Genomic DNA, 25758 nt, shown 5'->3' on the forward strand with positions numbered 1-25758 from the left:
GGACTCAAACTAATTTCTGAGATAGGGCCAAAGTAGTTTCAGGAATACCAATTATGCCATCTCTACTGAAATAATATTAATTCTCTGGCTTCTACCAGGTCAAAACACTAACCAAACATTGTCTACAAAAGTAAATGTCTAAAATTTCAATGTGCAAAAGACAAAATAAATACTAGAAGTCAAGCCCAATACATCTTAAAAAATTAGGTTAATTTCTTTCACATTTCAATAGCACTGAAATAAATCAAATCCAATTGTATATACAGAAATAGTCACTGAATTGCTTACCAAATATTTATATCCCCACACTGTAAAGAACAAGAAAAGAGTATTGTGTCAGTTATTGCTTTTTTAAAAAAAAACACATAGAATCAACAAAGTTAAATCATGTTGCATTTTACACAAGCTCCTGAAAATTATCTCTAGGAAGAGTTAGTTTAATCACATGAGTGCATCCCCCAGTGCAAGGGAGGCAGCACTGGATTTTTCCTGGATCCTGACTAGGATATACAAGTGAGAACTGCTATTTAAACTCAATCAATGTATTATTGCTTTCTGTGCTGCACAGAACTGTTAAAATACATACCAAATATGTGCATGTAGTATGACCAGAATGGCAGCTGCTCCATTCTGTATACAGTATTTTAGTTTGGAGGAAAAACACAAAAGAGTTCTTTTCTTCCAATAATCAACAAAACAATACGAGTTGCCAAAACCCAACATAAAAAAACAAAACAAAACCACAACCCACAGACCAAGAGAGGGATGGAACTCAACAGCAAATATCTTAATACAATTGTTTTCAAACACTTGAAGTCTATGATGTGATCTAAATTAATAAACAAAAAGTAATAGTCAATATGCTTGAGATCCCAGCGTGTGTCTTCCTATTACTGTTGCACATAAATGATTTATAAAGAAATTTAAAAGCCATCAAGAACACTCACACAAAAAGCCTGCCCCCCACTCATTAGCTGTATTAAATGCCACTTCACATATGTTTATGTTTAAGGAGGACACCTGAATATTCATCCAGAGTGTTTAAGCAATGAAGTGAAGTAACATGCAAAGGTAATACGGCAGTCCTTCTAGCCCATCACATTTCAGCTCATGGAGAAGTCAGGTGTTACTATCACTGCTTTTGCTCAGTCCTCCTAACCCTTTCATTTTAACAAAGCAGTATTAATCATGACTTTCACATTTACCAAACCTGAACAATTTGAGATGGAACAACAAAATTCCATTTTAGTTTGCATATATTTAGGCCAAAAGGCATATTACAGCCTATTTACAATTTCCTCTTCAAGACTACTTTCAAAAAAAGCTTTTAAGTACTGTTGGTACAGTTTTCTTTGTACAAATAGCCTCTGACTGTAAAACTAGAATTTAAAGAAACCACTTAGATTCGACTCTATAGTCTTCTGAATTGCAGGCAACTAGGAAACAGATGTTTAGTTGAGAATAGTCTCTACAACATACTTAATTTGCTCCTAGCCCTTCACATGCCATAAAATACAATTGCCCACTTCATAGTAACTTAAGATGTTCACTGCAAAGGAAAAATAAAAGTTTAGAAGCACCTGGACCACATACAATAGCTAGGCGAGACTGGGCACTTTACCAACACCCACGATCCCAACAAGAGAAAGGAAAGATTGATCAGAAAATCTAGATGATCTCTGAAAACTTATCACATAAGGAAAAAAGGAATATAATAGGGGCATTTCACTTTCTACAACTTTCTTATTGTTCCTGCCATATGGCTTATTTCCATCACTAATATTTTGTCATTATTTTATAACTAATTCTAGATCACCAACATGGGAATTGATCAGCTTCAGGTATTATTTCAGTTTCTATTGATTTATAGGAGCAAGCTTGTGAACTGGAGAAGCAGCCTATTTTCTTTTTACAATATGATGGTTTGGTAAAGCATGGCGCAGTATGAAATTAAACATCTTGGAGAAGTCGAAATACAATCACACCTCTGCAACTATGAGATATGAAATACAGGGACAAATCCTAAACCTCATGAAAACCAATGACTCACACATTTTCTCTGCCAACCAGTTTTAGGGCTCATAACAAAAGCTGTCCCACTGTACTGATTTCAAAATATTTTCTCCTTAGATGTGGTTTTAAATCCAGTGCATTCACAATGAAGCTTCATGATTTTATTTTTTTTAATCATGGTTGGATTTCTCCAACCAATATAATCATTATATAAACATTTCTCCTTTCCTATTAAGTATTCCACTTCACTTTTCAGATAATTAAAAAGCAGTGGCTACTACTGCATATCTCATAACCAAGACATGAAGACCAAAATGTTATCTGAAGTTGTAATTTTGAGGAGATTCAGAGAATATCCTATTCCTTTTCACACAAACCAGTTTTCATTTCTTAGTATGTATAGCAGATTTGGTATTCTGAAAGACTTAAGTACAATCAGATCTTTCCATATGCTTCTAGCAACCTGGTTAACACATTGAAAGCTCTTTGGATTCAACCTCTGGAACATCCAAATACATTTATAAGTATAATTATTTCTCTTTTTAAAACTCCAATCACAGCAATATCGAAATATTACAACTGTATTTTTATCTATCATACTATTCCTAAATTATTAGTCAAGAGTGCTCCATAAAGTCATGCCATGAGGCCAGTATGTTTAAATCAATAATTTCATAGTGAGCAAAAATTCACAGTTTTTTGTAATTCTTTAAAGAAAAAATGTGCCATAAAATAATAGGGATGGAAAGCAAAGGATGCACATAATCAATTCTACATCAGTTTGCAAAAGTAACAGAAAAACAAACCAGCCAACCTGTGACCATTTGAGGCTGTGCCTTTAAGAAAGGGACAGCGCTGGGACACCCTGGCTGAATATTTTGAAAACATTCAGATATTCTAAACGGATTTCATTGGAAGATTGGTAGAATGCAACTTTAAGTTTTAGTGCAGTTGGAATTTTTTCTCAGTTCCTCTCTGTTCTCCCTTTCCAGCTTGTCTGCTTCTGGGAAACTCGATGGAGTTCTGACCTTGAATACCAGATAAGCATTAATCCTGCATGCACTTGGAGACCTAATAAGAATTTTCTTCCTTAATAACTGCCTTTTCTCTCTCTAACCCTTTTTGGGAAAAAAAGGAGGTAGGAGGAGAGAGGGGGGTACAGGGGGGGAACCCTCCTCTGTCCGGAAGAGAGAGTTTTGTTCCTGTATTTTTTTTTCTTTGCTGTATATTTCTGTATATATATTGGAAATACTGTATATATTGTGTATATACAACCTGCATTTCATTTTTCCTTGTAAATATAGCATATCCTTTGCTTTCTCCGACTGGGCCAGCCATGGGTTTTTTTCCCTTCTTTGTGGGGGAGAGAAAGCTGGGCCTTCTCTCTCTCAACCCACTACACAACCCAAGGAAATCCTTACCATTGAACTCCAAATGAATGAGTATTTGGAAGCACTGAACCCTAGGCTGAACAACACAAGAAGATGGATCTTCTGAAATATCTTACGCCCCCAAATGCACGTCTATTTAAACTCTAAATGCCAATTCAAACATGTAAGACAGCTGTCTATTGCCTTGAATAAAACACCTTGTGCAGCAGTCATCAGTGTTTGTAAGAGTATTTACTCCAGTATTTTAAAGCTAACATTATAGACAAAACTTCAGAATAAACAGGTACCTTCAATCTCTCAGTTTGTTGCTACCCTACACTGTTTTACTGCTCAGCCACCATCCACCCAAAACACCATTTCCTGCTACTACTGCCTCTGGGATCTCAGCCCCACAGCTTTTACACATCCTTTGTGCCTTCATCGTAAATGGGAACCAGAGCACTCTTTGGCAATCCTCAAAACCCATCAATAGAAAACACAATAAGGCCTTACCATCCACATATGTATTTCATAATATCATGCATTATATTTCTGAATGTCAAAGTATCAGAAAAATGATCACTGGCTACCTGCTTGTATAATCACAAAACTAGCATAAAATATAGCCACTATTATTCATTTGGAACTTTTAAATAACAAAACCAAATCTCATTCAATGAAGAACTGTACCCACTAAAACCATGTAAGCTTTGTAGTCAGTCTTGAAAAAAACAAGTGGAAAGAAAATTATCTATTATTTTGCATCCACAGTTGCTATTTCTGTACAAATGGTAGCTAGCTTACTTGCCAAAAGCATAAGGGCAGGCTACTACAAGAAATATATACTTATAGTGGGGATAAATGTGACAAGAGCATGATAGTGGTAATGCAATAATTTCCTCATATTTCCTCCAAATTTTAACAATTCATTTTTAAATTCTACTTTTAGAAATATCTCCTTTTTGTCAATACAACTGGCAAGAACAGGAGAAGAACTAGTATAGCAATAGCTGAGGATCCTCTTTATCTCTTAAAGAACACGTATCCTACAGCACAGAAGCTGCTGAATAAGGTTGAAAAAAAATCTAGCTTGACAGCCACTGCTGCCAATACTCCTAGAGAAACACTCCAGAGAAGGAGCTCCAAAGAAACAACAAAATGAAAGGACAGAAACACATATGTAATCCATGAAAATCTCTGAAACACCTCACTGAAATCTCAGTGCACATGTGAACATACAATTATGCACCATTGTCCTAAGCCTCACAAGAGAGTTACGTCAGCAGTTGCTGAGGCCAGAAACACAGGCTCTAATCAAAACTGAATCAGCTGCTCAGGATAAATCCCTTGGTAGCTGTCCAGAAGCAGAATGATGGATCAGGTTTACTGAAGAAAAAGGTGGGCCTCTTCCTAAGTGAAAAAAATTTTAAAAAATCCTCATTAAAGCAATCAAGTGTCTAGAACATATTTTAAGACCTGCTTTATCAAATACTTTCTTCCTTCTGAGTGTCTTTTATGTCCTCTAAGAAGGTCATTTGGATTACTAGAGTCTGCTTTTATAACTGCTATGGGAATACAGAATGTTGATGGCAAACACAAACAAGACCTGTTAAGATAATTTCAAGTACTTTGCCAAGATTGTAGCCCTAGGTATCGTCTTAGTGAGTAGGTGAAAATAAAAGGATCTGAATTCATAAGAGTTCAGAAGTGCAACTGTTTTAAACTACAAAATGGTTCACTGCTCACTAAATGAGTAGCAAGAAGGATCAACAGTCACACTTCCAACTATTTTGTTACAACTCCAGTGTTACCAAAACCCAGAGATCTACATTACCCTCCCAGGCTCGTAGGAGGGATCTATCCAGACCACCGTTTAAGAAGCAATATAAAGTGTATATACTAAAGACAGAAAAATAATCATCTGTCCTATACTACTTAATGAAAAAAATTAGGTCCTTGGCTAAGATATGCACACACACAAAAAAACCCTAACATTTTGGGCTTTTAACAGCGCTTTGCATGATCACGTCTTTTACAGGGCCAGAAGACAAGATTTTGTGGCTGGTGAAAGTCTAAGGTCAGGTTAGTCTTTGAAAATGTCGTACTAAAACTATAAATATTTATTCAAGTGGAGACACTTAATTAGGTGAACATTAATTTAATATATCCTGCATCTTAAAAAGGCCTTTATTTTCCTATGCCCTTCTACCAAAATACACAGCTCAGCCAGCAAAGTTCAGCTCCTGATGAGATGCAACAAAGTATTTACCTATCACTGATACCACTCAATGCTTGGGACAGTCAAAGGGAAATTGACACACTCTTCATATTTTGCGGTATCTTAAGGGAATTCATGCAGTTTATAACGATTCAGTGTTTCTTCTCTGAGGAGCAGTATTACAGTATCACCAAGGTTGGAAGAGACCTCAAAGATCATCAAGTCCAACTTGTCACCACACACCTCATGACTAGACCATGGCACCAAGTGCCATGTCCAATCCCCTCAAACACCTCCAGGGACGGTGACTCCACCACCTCCCTGGGCAGCACATTCCAATGGCAAACGACTCTCTATATGAAGAACTTTTCTCCCCACCTCGAGCCTAAAATTCCCCTGGTGCAGCTTGAGACTGTGTCCTCTTGTTCTGGGGCTGGTTGCTTGAGAGAAGAGACCAACTGCCTCCTGGCTACAACCACCTTTCAGGTAGTTGTAGAGAGTAATGAGGTCTCCCCTGAGCCTCCTCTTCTCTGGGCTAAATAATCCCAGCTCCCTCAGCCTCTCCTTATAGGGCTTGTGCTCAAGGCCTCTCACCAGCATCGTTGCCCTTCTCTGGACATGTTCAAGTGTCTCAATGTCCTTCTTAAACTGAGGGGCCCAGAACTGGACACTGGACACAGTACTCAAGGTGTGGCCTAACCAGTATGGGATTATAAAGCAAAATAAAACTGAAGACCTTTTTCAAATCTATCCCAGAGGTTAAAAATGAAAAACAATGACAACTTTTCAGATTCATGTGTTCACATGCACATGCGAATACCACTGAGATAACTTTTTGTTCCAAAAAATAAGTAAACAAAATGCTTGCCTCCCAATTTGCTACTAAAAAAATCAATCATGAATATAGGACTATAAATACAGTATCAGATAAACAAAAAAGAAAGAAAAGCTTTGAATATATCATAGTTGCAGAATCCTTCAAAACATGAGGATATGGAAGATTGTACTATTTTATTACTGGTAAAATGTCAGAAGAGCAAACAGACACAAGTTTTCTCATTTTCTCAGCAACTAGGAAAAAATGCTCTGCAGTCAAGTGCTTCAGCCAACGTGAAACATGCAGCAGAATCTGAAAAAAAAAATAGTACGTGGCTTGCCAGAGGATTAGCTTACATGCCGCTTCACCATTCCCTACACTTAACTGCTACTATCACTACTTAACACTAATGAAAGCCCTGGCTCCTCATTTCAAAGAGGATCGTTTATTCCCCACTCTCCCCAGCTATTCAGCATCTCTCTCTATTTAGCATCTTAACTAACCACACCACTTTTTTTTGTTTGTTTGGGGTTAGTTGTCTTTTTTTCTTAAAGCACTGGAAGGCGTTCTTGTCTGAAAAAGCTGCCTCAGTGACTTAGGATATGCCATTTGTGTGTACCTACAATCCAATGCTCAGTAATTAAAATGTGGGCATTTCCAAGGGTCACATTTCTGAAATTGTAGCCTACTGAACTGCTCCCCACTACCACTTTTACATACCTTCTAAAAAACCCCATCATGATAAAGGTGATCAACAGACATGAAGTGCAAAGAGTATACAGAGTATTGAAAGCAAGTGGTTAGTGACTGTTACATCCCTACCACTGACAAATTTCAGAAATAAGTTAAACCAAAAGTAGCAATAATCACTTTATATAGTGCTTGTCATTTTACATGGCTCTCACCTCTCTAGACACCAAAAGCTCAATGACTGTGTTTCAAAATGAGCTATGTGAGTACTGTAATTTTTACTGTCAGTAACAGCTGAACCCCAGCCTAGCAATGTGTGGAAGTTTTAATTGTGACTCTCACAAGAGTAAAGGCATAGGAGCCCACCTCACTCTTTAAGCACACTATCTGTAACTTAGACGCTTCATGTGTATTCTCACCTTAGCACCAAGACAGAGCATATTTCACATCTCTCTCATGGCCCTTAGTTTTCCATTCAATTCCCTGATACATGAAAGTTGTAGAGGGGAGAGAAATTAAACTTTTCCTATAAAACACGTTCAAACAAATCCATACAGCATTTCTGAAAGGAATGAGAAAATGTATGAATTTTGAAGGTGAAGCTTTGCCTTAAATTTTGTTGTATTTTTGTTTGGTTTTGTTCACTTGGTGGGTTGGTTTAAGTGTGATTGCCTCTCCAATATCATAGTATATTGTGTTGCCTGACAAATATGAAACACTATTTTTTAAATTTGTGGCACTGGACATTGACAACTATTGTCCACTGCATTCAACAATGTGCGTTCTGCAGCTAGGTATGTTTTGAGATTTGAGCCATCAAACCACCCTAAATTGGTTTTACCACCTTCTAGGTTTGCTGTAGTTAAAAACTGCAGAGGTCAGTCTCAGCAAAACGTTTTCAATACAAGCATTTTCAATAATTTGACCAAAAGGTGTATTGCTCATGCATGAATATTCTTGCTTTGTTTTTAAATAAAGAGGATGCAAAACCAAATCAAATCAAAATAAACAAACAAAACCGCCACAACAAAAAAGCCAAGTAAGGGCAGTGTCATGGACAGCAAGACTTAACAAAGTTCATGTGACTGAAAACATTGAAAAATTTGAAACAGAAAAGCTATGTTTAATTGAACTAGATCACTGAATGACTACTGGAATGGCCTGCCCAGAGCAGTGATGGAATGACTATCCCTGCAGGTTTTTTAAGCAGTGTCTAGTCCTGGCACTCAGGTACATGGCTCAGTGTTGACCCTTCAGTGCTGGGTTGAGGGTTGGACTGGATGATGCTTGAGCTCTCTTCCAATCTGATGCATTCTGTGACAAAGTGAAAAAGAATTCAAAAATACAAAGCTTGCTGCTACAAAAAAAACAAGTATTGCAAGAAAACTCTGAGGAGTATAGTACCTAAAACCAATACCTGGAACCAACCTGAGAAAGGCAACACTTGAAGCCAACAGCAAGACTGCAACACTGAAGTGACTATCTAACAAATACTGAGTTTTTCATTAGGTAAGTCTGCAATTAAACATTACTATTGCAGTGGTGGAACCATGACTGCCTCTAGTCCAGTTCAATTCTTTTTAGACCATTTAAAAAAATTGAAACATTGCAGTTATTTTCTTCTTTCAATGCCTGTTCTTGTCTTTGATGTGCTTTTCAGAAAAAAATCCCTTGGATTTGGAAGGAAAATGATTCTGTAATGGTTAGTCTCCATGATGACAACTGCAGCAACTGTGTGACATAAAACACTGCCAACTCCCTCAACAGTATACTAAGTTGTCTAATATTCTATTTTTCAGTTGCCAAGCAGTTTTAATCAAATATCAAAACATCAATCATTACATGAAAGCAAAGAGCAAGTTTTATTTTGGAGTGTGATTATTTCTCATTTTTAAATTTGTCTTTCCCAAGACTTTAAATGTTAGGGCTAAGTATATGTTTAGGTACAGCACTGACAATACTACATATCATTGCTAGATATTGAACAGCTTTTCACGACAGCTGATATTATTTTCTATAGACATTTACATATTTCTTTCTAATCAAGTTAATGACAAGCCAATATTAATCACTTCAAGTCTGACTAGCACAGAGATAGCTACAGTATATTGCTTAGCTCACATACACATTTGAAGTAACCTGTGTTACCTAGATGGACAGCTAGGTCCCTTTACTTCAGCTTCACTGCAGAATACAAACACAATTCCTTTCTTTAGCAAAAGAAACAAAACAAAAAACCCTAACCCAGAAGTACCCAACCTGCATTGATTAAATGTATTAAATATCTTCTTTCTAAACTGTATTTCAACAGTAAATAACATAAACTGTTTCAAATTGATTAACTGAAGGTAAAAGGTATAGTAAAAGTTTTTGTACAATTTAGTCTAACTCGCCTGCTGCTAGATTGAATTTACATCTATTTTAAGTAAAAAATCTCTAGAACAGAACTCTGACATAATTTCTTAAGTATAACATGACTTTAAAACATAACAAAACCAAAGAAAATATTTTTAGACATTAAGTATTTGTAAGTTAATCAAAAGCATCTAGTTACAGCACTAACTATAATCTACAGACTCATATTCTTCAGCTATTTTAAATACTTATTAATCACTTTACTGTTCTAAAATGCAAACTGTGCATAGGTCAGTTGGACCAGAGATAATGATGGAAAGTTAATGATGACTAAGTTCTGTACTGAGTACAGAAGTGTTAAGAATTGCTAGTAATGACACCAATGATTCCCCAAATGTAGCAAGTCTTGTACCACTTCCAGGATCAGACATCTTTAAAGCCTTCCTATCAGTGTAGCCTAAAACAAAACTGTAAGAGAAGACACAAACCAGTCTACTCACAAACGATCTCTATAGCACAAGAGAGAAGTTTGTTAAAACGTCATTGCCCACTCTTCAGCATTTTCTTTTCCGGCAACTCAAGTTTCATTGTTTTTCAAGCATTTTGAAGGTTTCAGGCATATTCTAAAGCTCTCCTCTTCAGTAGTTTTCACTTTATGTCTTCAGAGTTAATTATTCTTATGGTACTCAACACCTGAATGCTCAGCAAGTCAGGCAGAAGTTGTTTTCCAATATGGAAGTGAAGACTTCTGCTCATTAGTAGGTACATACAAGAAAAAGGTTCTAATCTAATTATGTTCTGTCTTTGTGACTAGACTCTTCCTTTCCTCACTTAACAATATAACACATAAGCAAATCAAGTAATAAAGAGGAAAAAAATTTTTCCAGTATTTGTCTTGTAGTGACTACAATGTGATTCCTACTGAAGAATTCAAATTGCAAGTGCAACACCACCTAGAAGTGCACATAAGTTATGGCTGTTCAACCACTCCTGAGTTATTAGAAAGAGTCTGTCCATTTCAAAAAATTGGTTTATTGCAGCTTGTAGAAACAACATGGCTGGCACATTGTTCCATTACAAATCAAATAAGTGTTTAAATAACCCAAACCAGAACTGTATTACTTAATACCATTAATCCCATTCATCTGTACTGGGGGTAGTAAGAGCTCCAATATGTGAGCTGTCTGTAAAAATGTACATTGCAAGTAGAGCTAACGCTTTCTACAGCTAACATAAGTAAGAATCTTTATCCAAGATGTGTAACTTCCCATAAAGAAAATAGGTGTTTATTTTCCTTCCTCTTACATTAACTACAAAATATAAACGATACAAAGTCTTGTAATGAAGAGGAACAAAGCGGTTGCCACAAGAACTACCTTGCAATAAAATAAGCATTCACTATGTATCGGTATACATAAGGAAAGGCAGGTGCTGTATTCATATATGAGCCAGTATGCGTGCTTGCAGGTGCCTTAGTCCAATTTAAGCATAGTTCTTCAGTGGAGGACCTGAGCTCTTGCGCAGCACACTGGGAATATCTGCTTCCACCCTGACCACTGCGAATATTGTATTCTCAAACACAGAAATGAGCCCTCAGGCCTTTGTATTGCCATCCCCAGATTTAAAAACACAGCTCCACGAGGTGTTAGAAATGCGCACTGGCGAGGAGGAAGAGTAGCACCATAGGCGAGGGATGCGGAAAAGCGCAGAGACCCCGCGCCTTCAATCCAGGAAACCCCCCTGCCGCCCCGCGCAACCTCCTCAGGTCAGCGCGTGAAGTTACCGGTCATCACCCGCCCCACTGCACGCCAGGCGCAGGGAAGAGGCCTCCTCCACTTCGGCCTCCTCCCGCTCGCTCCTCTCCCCTCAGCCCGCCGCTAGACCTATTCTTCTCCGTTCAGTCTCCCCCAGACTCACGGTGGAAAGAGGAGTGGGAGTGTGTCTCCAGTACCCTTTCCCCCCCATCCTGTTTCACAGGGACGGTGACAACGGCCCGCTCCCGCCCGACGCGGCCGGGGGTTGGGAAAGCCCCATATCTGCCTCCAGACCCGCTCCACCACCCCCGGCCCCCGCCGTCTCGCTCAGCACCCCCAATTCCTGTCCCCTCCCCGCGGCGGGGCGCACAGAGCGGGAGGGGGCAGAAAAGGCGCCAGGGCCCGGGGCCCCGCCCGCTCCCCGACCCCGAGATGAAGGAGCTGGGGGATGGGGGGGGGGGGGATGGGGGGGCGGTACACACCTCGCTATTAAAGGCTTTCACGGCCTCCATGTCGCGGCAGAAGCGCGAGCCGGGCGGCTTCTCTCCGCTGATGGCGGCCGCACCGGGCCGCGGCCAGGAGGGGGCTAGTCTCGGTCTGCGTGTGCACCTCGCTCAGGGGCCGCCAGGCCTCCTCGCCATGGCGGGTGGCGCAGGGGGCGGGTGCGGAGGAACGTGAGCCGCTCGTTTCCGTCTCCTCCCGACAGTATGCGGCCTCCTCGCCCCGCTTCCCGCCCGGCGGCGCCGACGTCCCCTCCCCCGCTCGGCACCGCTCGGCCGCGCCGGCAGGAGATGGAGGAACAAGGCGCAGAGGCTGCAGCGCGGGAGCAAATATGGCGGACAGACGGGGGCTCCTCGTAGCGCAGCTCCGAGAGGCGCCGAGAGCGGCGCAGGAGGCTACAGCGCCGCCTGCCGGACAGCGTCCGCCCGCCCGCCGGGCTCTGCCGGGAGGGCGGCCAGATCCGCCCCGCCCGCCCGCCTCCGCGCCCTCCCCAGCTCTGCGAGCAGGCGTGAAAAGGGGAGTTACGGAAACAAGGTGTTAAGTGCCGTAGTGTTTCGTCACCAGGGCCCAATCCAGGAATTCTCTGGCCATCGCTTTCGCAGGTTCCGGCTACACGCCAGCCTGCCAGAGGGGGACGACCGTTTGCCTCCTCACACCTTGCCCGCAGAGCCTCAGCTCCCTGCAAGGAAACCGGGAACAGCATCAGGCTTGAAGAAAAACGACTGTAAAAAGAATCGTCAGAACATAGACGGGAAAAGAAAAAAAATATCACAACCAATTAGCAAACTATATTATTTATCAAGAGGAAAGAAGAAAAGGAAAATAATAATATGTAGTGCAAATCAATCACAAATCCCAGTGCCATTACTACATGAATATAACTTGGTAATCTGATGGCACAAAGTCTCCAACTCCATCCCCAGGCGTTAAGGCATTACTGTTCCATTACCAAGGGCATACTCCCAAGCTACATCTTTGTTATAGTGCATTTGCTTCCCAGTGTGCAGAAGTGCTGTCTGTATTCCTCATCGCCATTCCTGCCTCTCTTGAAACACCAACACCTCACTCAGGTGAAAATCCCAGTAGGAACAGCTGTATCAAACAAGCAGACTTGCTTCCAGGGCATAGATTTTTATTCTCTCAAACGCAAAGGCTGCCCTTTGACTCATCTTCATCAGGGAGAGCCTCAAGGAACTCAGAAGCATTGGGGATGAAACCTTGGATTTGTCTTTAGCTGCTCTTTTTCCAGAACTGTTTTGTTCTTTCAACTCTGCTGACACAACAGAGCTCTGACAGCATGAATTTGGCTTCAATTGAAATTGCATTCCATTATTTTCCAGTCAAGACTCTAGGGCCATGCTCTTTTGAAACTGCATATTCCTGCCCTCACAAGCGCCCTTCAGACTGGAGCCATAGGGCAGTGAATACTCCTACTACAGGCCAGAATCAGGGACTTCCAAAGCAAGCCTTACTCCACAAACAAGGTAATTTATAAATTAATATAACCCCAGCATTTTTTGCAGACCTGGAATCCAACATCTCTGTTCTTACAGAAACACAAGAAAGACTAAGGATTTTGCCCCAACAGCATTACTTAGAGAAGTTCATCTCTAGTACCAGTCACTGCTGTTGCAGTATTGTGTGTTAACTGCCTGGCTTGCTGTGTGACAGGAGTTCAGATTAAGTTAGTGCACTTTGGGAGAAAGATCTAGATGCTTACAACCAAGGGATGTTCATCGCTGGAACTGGGAATGAAGATCCATGAAGCTGGATCCAAATGGCTGAAGGAGGGAATGCTGCGAAGGTAAGACCCCCTGCTTTGCCTCAAACCACTGAAGCAAGGCTAAAACAACAAAATCAAGTAGCTTCAAAACAGATTTTGAAGGCTATAGTGCCCAAAGACCTGCAAAATTAATATTAAAATTGACTGCAAATTTAATATTAAAATTGACAGCCCTCAGTATGATAATGAACCAAATTGAGTACACACTAACATACGACTACTTTACTCAAACTCTCCACACAAATCATCCTAAGCATCACCTAGAGGGCAGAGACGGCTGGGGTTAGGATATTAAAAACCACAAGAGGAACACCTTTCTGGGTGAAAGGCTGACTTTAGCAGAGAGTGGGACAGCTAATGGACTGTGCTCCTTTTCCTCCACCCAAAACAAGGACACCTTTCTTGATAAAAACTGCATTTTCAACACACAGCTTAACTTTTGCCAGCATTAGTATTACTGTTGTATATTAGCACTATTGACAAGCCTTGCACCTTTGACTTTGTCAGATGCTACACAAGATTTATTAACCTGATCTTGATCACTTGCAGTTAGTGCATTTATCACTAGCAATCCCAAACCAGTTGTATCTGTGGCTTTAATAAATTAAACCTATCTGTTATTGTAATGTTCTGAATCTGTGTCAGTGCAAGTCCTTATGGGAGCACTGCAAAAGAGGCAAACATTAATTTTGTCAAACAGTGTCAGTAAGAGTTCTGGGGCTCTGAGACAGGCAGACAGCAGGATCTTACTCATAATGCAACAAGTAGGATGAAAGTCTGGTCAGACTGAAAAAGAAAAGGGAGTCATGGGATAGAGAAGGCACCCAGTACCAGCCAACACCTATAACATGAAATGACTGAATAATGCTCAATTTTTATCATTCTGAAGCAATTAAATGAAACTCTTTAATGGAGATACGTAGCAGGAGGTCAAGAGGCAGCAGTCTCAAATTAGAACAGGGGAGGTTCTGACAGAATGAGAGGGAAACCTTTTCTGCTGTGAAAATGGCCAAGCAGTGAAACACATTTCCCAGAGAAGCTGTGCAGTCTCCATTCCTTTTCAAGGTCTTGTGGAATAAAGGTCTTTGTAACCCACTAAGAGTTGATCCTGCTTTGTGCCAGAGATTGGACTAGAGAGCTCACAGGTCCCTTCTAAGTGGAGTAACACTGATGCTGTGTGAACTGCATAGCTCAGTGCAACTCCCTGGCACTCTTCTGCCAGAACTGCTCCTGCCTTCACAGATACTTTAAGAGAAGCACACCATGCTTACTAGGAGGGACAGTGTCTCTGCTCCTCTTTTGTTCTTTCTTTTCCTGTGGGAATTAAGAGTAAACACAATGTAAAGAAGCCCCTCAGTTCAAATTATTGCAGAAGCTTTACATGGGATTCATTATACTGCTAGAATAACTGGTGAAAATCATTGGCTTTGTAGTTACAAACAATCCTCCAGGAGCTTTAATTTTAGGTGAAATTGAAGCAAGTCTTGTTTTCCTTATTAAAATGGATGGAATACCACCCTGCACAAGAAAAAGCTCTGCAAAAACTACTTTGGAATTGGCCTCAAAGTGACCACAAAACTCCCATACAGTTGCTTTTCCACAATATTTATTTCAGACACATAACTTATTCCTGTGAAAGAAGGACAAGAATAAGTAAAGGAGAAACCAGAGAAAGAGGAGTAGGATTTATACTTAGGGATAAATACACAAAGCCTTGACCTCAAGAGCACAGAGCTTGAATTTGAAACTAAGTGGTTCCCCTCCTCCCATATTTAGCCTGTTTGCTGTAGGTCTGTAATAAACATTTAAACAAATATATTTACCACTTAAAGAGTTTAGATAAGAAAGCCTTGCAACAACCTTATTTAATTCCAGCAGCAGAAAAAAAGCACAGAAGCAGAGTGCATCTCTGATGAGCTAGCTACCATCCAAGAAACAGAATACAGAACAAATACTGCAGTTTATCTTCAATTATAACTAAATGTCCTAAATTAAACAAACATACAAATTAAATAATATCAAAACAGTATTAGTGCAGAAACATTGTCTCATTCTGGGGCAAGGCCACCTTGCCCCCCAAGAGTGATTCAATGACTTACATTGGACACAAAATCAAAGCTGCGAGATTTCTCATTGTGTTGTGGAGTGGGATGAGTGTCAGCTTGCTGCATGACACAAGCCTTGTCCAGTTCCAGTGCTCTGTACAGCTGCTGAAACTTGTACCAGAACCTCCAGTTTTGCAAATAAGATCCTACTTGTTTTCCAACATGTCAATTAATTATATGTGGGATTTCCATTGATGGGACATGCTTCCTGCATGGATGCAAACAGATTTGCAATTCTGAGAGAAAAGTAAGACTGAGTAGACATTTAATAGGAGATTTAGTAATTTTTCTTCTGTATAAGAAGGTAAAATAGGTAGCCTTCTTCCTGTTTCCAACTAATCCAAACACAGACTCACAAGATCAAGCATTGCAGTGACAAACGCCATTAATAAATTCACTATCCAAGTGAGCAATTTCCTGTTGTTTCCTCTCAGCAGGGGAAACCACATGCAAGTGTTAGGAGGAGGACCTGGTGTGCGAAAATTGATCTGTTGTTAGCCACTTGTAGCTTCAGGTAAGATGTCACTAAGTTTGTTTCACAGTAACTCTCTCTGCACATGTTTTGATAGCACAGCTACATCATCCTCCATGTTAACTACCAGTCTCTACTTATTTTTTCAGTGTGTTTTCAAAGAGCTGCTCACATTTTTTACTGACCTTTAGCACGTTTCTCTCCTTTGTCCTCCTTCACTAACTTTACCTCCTTTTCCTCTCCGATTTCCATATTCAAGTTGTCATTCATCCTGCACTATAACCATTGTAGAAGCTCTTAATTTGTAACTAAAAGTATAGAAATAAATTTTCTATTGAACTTTTCCCTGAAAATTTTAGGGATGTATTCATATAAGGAGCTGGGTTTTTTCAAGTACTTAAACTCAGACATAGCAAGAAAAATTTTGAATGCTGGTTATGATAGCCTGATAATTGGGAACCCCAGTTAGCTCACTATGCAGTTCCTTCTGGTCAAGCTTGACCTACTCTGAATATCTTGCATTTGTGGCATGTGGCACAAATTTGCACAAAATACATATGGCATTTGTGGCACTGAATATCTAGCGTGATGGTGTCAGACTCTCTCAGCACCACACCACAGAAATCACCTCAAGATTACCTTAGTGGAAAAAAAAACACCACACATTTAAAGGCAATTGAAGCTTTAATTTATAGGCTAGGTTCTGCTCTCTGGCACATACTCTAAGCCTGTGCTGATTTCAAAGGGAACTGATACTCTCAGTAAACCAGAAAAAAGACTTGGAAATTACTTTCAAGTAACATTTCTCAGACTTGCTTGTAGAAAGTTTGGGTAACCTGATTCAAGTGTGCTGGCAATGCGAGTCACACCTACTGTGGCATTTCCAACATTGCTAAAATCAGCCCAGCCAGGAAGCATTTTCTAATGCTTTCTTATTCTGTACGTGGTTATAATCTTAAGTTTGAACTTTGCACCATCCTGTTTCTAATTACAGTGTAGAATCACAAGGTAGCGTGATCATTGTTTCATATAGCTGTGTAGTCACCAGTTTAGTTCTGCTCCTAACAAGACAGTTTAAAATAAAGGTCGGACAATGATTTTGCAATAGCAATTACAGCATGCTTACCTCATTTTGATGTAATAGAACTAAAAGGATAGAACATTCTTCTTGTCTCAGCTTGCAAATACCATAAATATTTTCTAGCCAATTCCAACCACAACCATATCAACCCCCCCCCCATCAAAATAGTTTTTCAGTAGATATATGTATATAAAAAATATGCACTGACATTTTCTTGAATTAAATTCCAGCACTAAGTAAAACTTTCAAAATATACTTCAGTATTTAAAGGAAAATCCAAGGAGGATTCATGGGTAAATTTCAGACTTCATAAACAGGAAAAGATTGCTCATTTGGGGTGGTGATATTTGTAAAGCAACAAGCAAACCAAGGGGCAGAAAGCCTGAAGTGAGAACATTAGAAATGATACTTTTTCATTAAAAGAAGAAATTAAAAGGGGAGATCATAACACACAGATATGACACAAGGGAGGGGACATATGTTTACCACCCAGTTCATGTTCCTGAACAGCAAGGCCAGCAGACCTTGACCAGCTGTTTCACATTGTGTTAATTTCTCTATCCTGCCTATATATACCAAATCTCCAGCTTGCAATAGAAAGGCTGCAAAAGTAGAGGGTTTTTTTCCTCCCAGTTTGCTAAGACAATTTCATTACAGAATATAACAGAAGCGAGCACATTACCCTTAGAGACATTTCCATGATTTCTGTCTTGACCATCTCAAGCAAATAACATAAAAAAGAGCAATTTTGGTTCAAGACTCTTTTTCTGATTCAAGTTTGGCCTAGACTATCACATTCATTGTCCTAAAAAAAATATTAAATAAATGAAAACCCAAATAAAAAATTTAATCTCCATAGACATGAAATTGAAATGTTATCCAATGCTTTAAAAAAATTACTTGTGGTAGAAAAAAAAATAAGAATACTAAATATCATGATAAAGTGAATAGACTCAGTAGGCAGATCCCCTAGGCATAGGTCTTTGCCACAAGTGTATGTGGAATAGGGCAAGGTTTTCTGCAATGGTTGGTCCAGACTCACTACATGTATCTGTATTCTGATACCAAAATCACAATCTGTAGAGGATGAGAAATGAAGGAATAGCCAAGATTTATTTCATACTGCTTAAAACTGTTTTCAATGCCTAACTGACAACTGACAAAACATTTGAGAAAGTCCCCAGAGAAGAAATACGCCTTCTCATCACATCAACAGTTTTCTTGTCATGTTCAGCTGTTGAACCTGATCTTAAAGTTCCAGAACTTCTTTTCTGGCAAGTTATGACCTCATTACAGTCATATCAAAGGCACTGTTTCATCTAAAAATATGGATTTCTTATCTCTTCTGTAGCTTTTCAGTAAATAGTATCACAGTATCACCAAGGTTGGAAGAGACCTCAAACCTGTCACCACACACCTCATGACTAGGCCATGGCACCAAGTGCCATGTCCAATCCCCTCTTGAACACCTCCAGGGACAGTGACTCCACCACCTCCCTGGGCAGCACATTCCAATGGCAAACGACTCTCTCAATGAAGAACTTTCTCCTCACCTTGAGCCTAAACTTCCCCTGACACAGCTTGAGACTGTGTCCTCTTGTTCTGGTGCTGGTTGCTTGAGAGAAGAGACCAACTGCCTCCTGGCTACAACCACCCTTCAGGTAGTTGTAGACAGCAATGAGGTCACCCCTGAGCCTCCTCTTCTCCAGGCCAAACAATTTCAGCTCCCTCAGCCTCTCCTCATAGGGCTTGTACTCAAGGCCTCTCACCAGCCTTGTTGCCCTTCTCTGGACACGTTCAAGTGTCTCAATGTCCTTCTTAAACTGAGGGGCCCAGAACTGGACACAGGACTCAAGGTGTGGCCTAACCAGTGCTGAGTACAGGGGCACAATGACTTCCCTGCTCCTGCTGGCCACACTATTCCTAATGCAGGCCAGGATGCCATTGGCCTTCTTGGCCACCTGGGCACACTGATGGCTCATGTTCAGCTGGCTGTCAATCAGCACCTCCAGCTCCCTTTCTGTTTGGCAGCTCTCCAGCCACTCTGACCCCAGCCTGTAGCTCTGCATGGGGTTGTTGTGGCCAAAGTGCAGCACCTGGCACTTGGATTTGTTGAATGCCATCCTGTTGGACTCTGCCCATCTGTCCAGCCAATCGAGGTCCCTCTGCAGAGCCCTTCTGCCCTCTAACAGATCAAAATCTGCTCCCAGCTTGGTGTCATCTGCAAATTTGCTGATGACTGACTCAATCCCCTCATCCAGATCATCAATGAAGATATTAAAGAGGATGGGGCCCATCACTGATCCCTGGGGGACACCATTAGTGACTGGCTGCCAGTAATTCCAGTTGGTGAAGTAAATTATTTCCTTTCACTTACTTCTTCTGTCAGATCTTGGACAATGAGTCTCAGCTCATTAGCAATTCACAGAGCAGTAAGAGAGATACCTGAAGCCCATGGTGGCACAGACTATACTGAAAAATCTGTTTTTTTCCCCACAGACATGCTTGTGCTTCATAAAAGAACAAGTCAGTCTGAATTAAAGCCTTGCACTGAAAAAGTTAATTGAAAACAAGCAGAACATAAATGATTACATGTACACACACACACAAGATGAAAGGTGTTGGCCAGCAATAAAAGTCTAAGGAATTTTAAATAGCCACCATCATACCTATGGTGGTATGAAAAATCCTGGAAATAAAAAACCTTAAAAAAAATAAAATCACTGGCTACTTACAGCTTTTGCAAAGGAAAGCTAGAGAGTTATGCTTTCTTTATGCTTTTATATTCCCATTCTGATGTGTTTACTGGAAACACATACTAGAATAACAAGATTTATTATTTACCATAGTAACTCTGTTTTGAAGTAATATGGCCAACAACATTGTGTCAACACATATATTTCTATCCAGATGTCCTAAAAAAAAAATTACTTCACTCAAGCCTATATGGTTGAGATAAAGCAAGGAAAAATAAATTTAAAAAAGGACCCATTGAGTGCTCAATTTTACATGAGGAAACAGTCATCCTCCTTGAATGTTATTACACAACACTAGCACCATGCTTCAAGCAAGGCATGAGAACATGCTTACTAATTTTCACCATTAATTAGATCACCTGATGACCAGAAGATCAGAATGAAAACAAAGAAATGTTGGCAAATCCCTTTCTTCCTCCTCCAAGAATAAGAATTATCTGTCCAAGCTCACAGAGACAACACAAACATTTAATAAAGAAAATTGCACAGCATATATTTAAAAATAAATCACATGGTCTGCAGGTCAACCTGGTGTCCTCCTTTTCAAAATGTAGGCAGACGAGAGCAAGCAGATTCCCTGATGTAGCAGGAGATGACAGTGTCATCCACATGGAGCTTGACAGGAAGAAATACAGACATATCCAGTATGTGCATAATCCTTTGTCTGGTAAATAGCTCTAGAAGTAGCTCTAAATCCTTCAGCTACCCAGAAGATTCAAGAGTCCACAAACACAAACTCCTTACACATCTTTGTAGTGCTAGTTATTGGCAAAGAGACAAAAGAGTAACAAACAAAAATTGCTTGTAAATTCCACCCAGGGAGGAAAACATTTGCCACTTGAGTATAGTTACCTTTAACATTCTGAGCTTGATGCTTATTTGACTTTCATTAGCTACACAACACATATGTATGTGTGTCAACATACTTGCAGCTCTTCATTATGAACAATAACAAGAAACTAGGCAAACTAAAAGTACTGTGTGGCTCAGTGAAACACCATTTAAACTGCAGTTTAGCTCTGATTGAGTATGGTCAGTGCTCAGAGCTACTAAACTCACCTGGGCTGAGCTGACACATGCAGTTATTCAGGTGTCAGCACTCCACTTGCCAAACTCTTGCAGTCACCACAGGGAAATTAGTTCCTCCCATGCATCCAAACTGCTCTGGCCTCCAGATGCAGATCCCCAAAATCTGGAGTTCACAGGGTAACAGGAGTTGGAAGAGACATCTGAGCATCAGCTAGTCCAATGCCCCTGTTAAAGCAAGTTTGCCTAGTGTAGGAATACAGTCAAGTGAGTTTTTCAAGTCTCCAGAAGAGAATCTACAATCTCTCTGGGCAGTTCTCCGTCACCCTCAAAAAAGTTTTTCCTTATGCTCAGGTGGAACTTCCTCTGTTCCAGTTTGTGCCCATTGCTCTCTAACCTGTCACTGGGCACCACTTGAAAGAAAGTGGCCCCATCTTCTTGACTCTGTCCCTTTAGTTCTTTATAAGCATTGTTAAGATTCTCTCTGACTTCTCCACACTAAATAGTTCCAGATCCCTCAGCCTGTCCTCGTGAGATATTCCAGTCCTGCTAATCATCATTGTAGCCTCTGTTGAACTCTCTCCAGTAGCTCCCAATCTCTCTTGAATCTGGGAAGACCAGAACTAGAGACATTACTCCAGATGTGGCCTCACTAGGGCAGAGTAGAGGGGGAGGAGAACCCCTCTTGATTGTTAGCCTCACTCTTCTTAATGCACCCCAGGATACCACTTGCCTTCTTGGCCACAAGAGCACACTTGGTTAACCTGTACAGCAGCACTCCCAGGTCCTTCTCTATAGAGACACTTTCCAGCAGGTTAACCCCTAACCTGTACCTAGGCATAGGGTTTTTATTTCTCCCTAGATGCAAGACTCTATACTTCCTTTTGCTGAACTTCATAAGAAGTTCTGCCCAACTCTCTAGCCTGTCCAACTCTCTAGCCTGTCCAGGTCTCCCTGAATTGCAGCACAGCCTGATGGGGCATCAGCCACTCCTCCCAGTTTCTTACTGAGTATACTCTGTCCCTTCATCCAGGTCATTGATGCAGACATTGAAGACTGGACCCAGTGCTAACGCCTGGGGAACATCACTAGCTACAGGCCTCCAAACAGACTGTGCTACTGATTGCAGTCTCCTGACCTCTCTCATTCAGCCAGTTCTCAATCCACCTCACTGACCACTCTTGTAACCCACACTTCCTAAGTTTACCTATCAGGATGTTATGGAGATGGTGTCAAATGCCCTGCTGAAGGTGAGGTAGACAGCATCCACTGTTCTCCTCAAATCTATTCAGCTAGCCACACCATCATAGAAGGCTATCAGATTGGTCAAGCATGGTTTCCCCTTTGTGAATCCATTCTGACTATTCCTGGCAATCTTTTCCTCCTCTGCTGGCTCAGGCACAGCAGAGTTTAGCAGTAACATTACCAGATCTTTCTTCAAATTTGTCAAGCACCTATATCTGAGTGGTCCCCAAAAAAGTTCAGTTAAACCAAAATAATACTTCAGTTCATTTACTTCTCAGTCTCACCTGAAGCTCTGATCTCAGACCAGGGAAAAGGCTGGTACCAGCAAACAGACAAAGTATTCTGTGAAGTTCAGAAAAGTTTATATTCTTTAAGCTCCTCTAATGGAGGATGGAGTGTTGGGGTTTCTTTCCATTGATACATTGAAACAGTTACAAAGTTGCATTTTTCCACGTTAATCTATCAATCATTCGGAGGGAAAAAACCCCTCCTCCAATGTAATTTAATAGGTAATTTATATTGAAAACAACTCACTTTACCAATAAGTTTATTTTGCTTAGTTTGTTTCCTAGTTTACCAGTCTAAGGCTATGCTTGCCAAAACACAAGCTGTACAGAAACCATCCTTCTGATTAACCCTTACAATCGCTGTCTTGTGAACATTAAACCCAAGGCTACACAAGATAAAGCTGGAAACAGCACACAGGCTGCTGGTGCCTTAGCTAGTGGAATTGGGTATGTTGCTTAGGATAAAGAGCAAAAGTTTGCACTGCCTCTATAGGAACACTGATATCTACTTCACAGTATAATCTGTTTGTTTTAGCTTTGATACAGGACAATTTGTAATCCACCTAGCCTTTGTCAGTAAACAGCTTTTGCTAACAAAGTGTGCTTTTCCAAGCTTGATATCCCTCAATATGCTCCACCTTCAGCTGTCAGGCTCTTAGACTTCTTAACAGCATGTACAGCCTTAATGGAAGGTAATCATAGAATTGTTAGGGTTGGAAGGGACCTCAAGGATCATCTAGTCCCAACTCCCCTGCCATGGGAAGGGACACCTCACACTAGATCAGGTTGCTCAGAGCCACATCCAGCCTGGCTTTAAAAACCTCCAGGGATGGGGCTTCTACCACCTCCCTGGGCAACCTGTTCCAGTGTCTCACCATCCTAATGCTGAAGAGCTTCTTCCTAACATCCAATCTGAATCTACCCATTTCTATTTTTGTTCCATTCCCCCTAGTCCTGTCATTACCTGACACTCTCCCCAGCTTTCTTGTAGGCCCCCTTAAGATACCAGAAGGCCACAATAAGGTCCCCTCAGAGCCTTCTCTTCTCCAGACTGAATAGTCCCAACTCTCTCAGTGTGTCCTCATAGGAGAGGAGCTCCAGCCCTCTGATCATCCTCATGGCCTTTCTCTGGACACACTCTAGCACGTCCAGATCCTTCCAGTAATAGAGGCTCCAGAACAGGACACAGTACTCCGGGTGGGGTCTCACCAGAGTAGAGTAGAGGGGGAGACTCACCTCCTTCAACCGGCTGGCCATGCTTCTCTTAATGCAGCCCAGGATGTGATTGAGGGTGCACTCAATGCCCCTGTCCATGTTGCCAACAAAGATGTTAAAGAAGCCTGGTCCCAGTACTGATCCCTGAGGGACTCCAATTGTCACTGGCCTCCACTTGGACATGAACCCACTGACAGCCACCCTTTGGGTGTGGCCATCAAGCCAGTTCTTTATCCGCTGAATGGTCCATCCATCAAACCCATACTGCACCAGCTTGGAGACCAGGATGTGGTGTGGGACAGTGTTGAAGGCTTTGCTCAGATCCAGGTAAATGACATCAGTTGCTTGACCTTCATCTATTTATGTTGTGACCTTGTCACAGAAACCCACCAGGTTTGTCAGGCAGGATTTGCCCTTGGTGAGCCTGTGCTGATTGTATCCAATCACCTCTTTGCTATTCTTCTGCCTCAGCAGTGCCTCCATGAGGATCTGTTCCATGACCTTACCAGGCACAGAGGTGAGACTGACTGGTCTATAGTTCCCTGGGTCATCCCTCTTTTCCTTTTTGAAAATGGGTGTTTTGTTTCCCCTTTTCCAGTCAGTGGGGACTTCCCCAGACTGCCATGACTTTTGGAATATGATGCAGAGCAGCCTAGCAACCTCATGCACCAGTTCCCTCAGCACCCATGGGTGTATCCCATCAGGTCCCATGGACTTGAACACTTCCAGGTTCTTCAGATGATCACAAACCTGCTCTTCACTCACAATGGGCAGTTCCTTCTCGCAGTCCCTGCCATTATCTTCAGGAGTGCAGCTGGAGCCCTTGCCAGTGAAGGCTGAGGTAAAGAAGTCATTGAGAACCTCAGCCTTCTCCTTGTCACCAGCCTACCTGCTTCCTTTTTGAGGGGACTCACACCTTCCCAAGTCTTCTTTTTACCAGTAATATACCTATAAAAATTGTTACTGTTCCCCTTGATCTCCCTGGATAGATTTAATTCTAACTGAGCTTTAGCTTTTCTAACCACATCTCTTGCTGCTTGGGCAGCTTCCTTATATGCCCCACATTCTAGTTGTCCTTTCTTCAGCTCCTTGTAGAGTTTCTTTTTGTGTGACAGTGTGTGCAGGAGCTCCTTGCTTATCCAGGCAGGTCTCCTAGCATTCTTTCCTGCTTTCCTCTTTGCGGGTGTTCTTTGCTCCTGGGCATGAAGAAGGTGATCCTTGAACACTGACCAGCTGTCTTGGGCACCTCTTCCCTCTAGGGCTTTGTCCCATGATACTTTGGCCAGCAGATTCCTGAAGTGATCAAAGTCTGCATGCCTAAAGTCCAGGGTTGTAAGCTGGGGTACGTCCTCCTAGGTGCCCTGAGGATCTTAAATTCTATAGCTTCATGGTCACTGCAGCCGAGATTATCCCTGAGACTCACATTGGTCACCAGTTCTTCCTTATTGGTGAGAACAAGATCCAGCATAGCACCTTTCCTTGTTGGTTCCTGTACCATTTGGAGGAGGAAATTGTCATCTATGCATTCCAGGAACATCCTGGAATGCTGGTACCTTGCTGTGTTGTCCTTCCAGCAGATGTCAGGGTGGTTGAAATCCCCCATGAGGACCAGGGCCTGTCTTCCCTTTAATCTTCACCCATATGCTCTCAACTAGCTCATCATCCTTCTCCAGGTGTATATGGCCTGTATAACCTTTCCATTTCATATAAAGCTACAGATGCACATGTAAAAATTACAGCTACAAGGATGTCAACACTGACAAACTTTATATTCGCTTACATGGTTTGTTTTTAGAGTAGTCACATTGTGGTGTAGGTTATTTTTTTTAAAACTAAGTAATAACAGGTAGATCCTACACTGGTCAGGAGTTGTGGAATAGGACTTGAAAGCTCTTTGTCAGGCTTTTTAAGACTCTGTAAGATCTGAACTGCTGATTCTAAAAGGGTTTTGAAAAGCACTACAGCATGACACATTTTATAACAGCCAATCTCTTTAAGGCCAAGCCTTAAGGAACTGGCACTGGTATACACTTCACATCTTAGCTGAAAGATTAATTTTACCTAGATAAT

General features: G+C 41.2%; 1 protein-coding gene across 4 annotated transcripts in view; it reads right to left on the reverse strand.

Annotated features, from left to right (window-relative positions):
- SCAF8 (SR-related CTD associated factor 8) overlaps window positions 1-12058 on the reverse strand; it is a 166714-nt gene extending 154656 nt beyond the window's left edge. For all 4 annotated transcript variants that reach the window (XM_068151492.1, XM_068151484.1, XM_068151502.1 and 1 more), the window contains exon 1: window positions 11700-12058. In XM_068151492.1, the coding sequence (XP_068007593.1) occupies window positions 11700-11729 (30 nt within the window). In that variant the 5' untranslated portion in view covers window positions 11730-12058. The remainder of the gene's footprint in view (window positions 1-11699) is intronic.
- Window positions 12059-25758: the final 13700 nt, after the last annotated feature.

Source organism: Melanerpes formicivorus, unplaced genomic scaffold (assembly GCF_026170545.1).
Source record: "Melanerpes formicivorus ecotype bairdi unplaced genomic scaffold, bMelFor1.0.p_v2 SCAF_2, whole genome shotgun sequence".
In the NCBI taxonomy this organism is placed as follows: domain Eukaryota; kingdom Metazoa; phylum Chordata; class Aves; order Piciformes; family Picidae; genus Melanerpes; species Melanerpes formicivorus.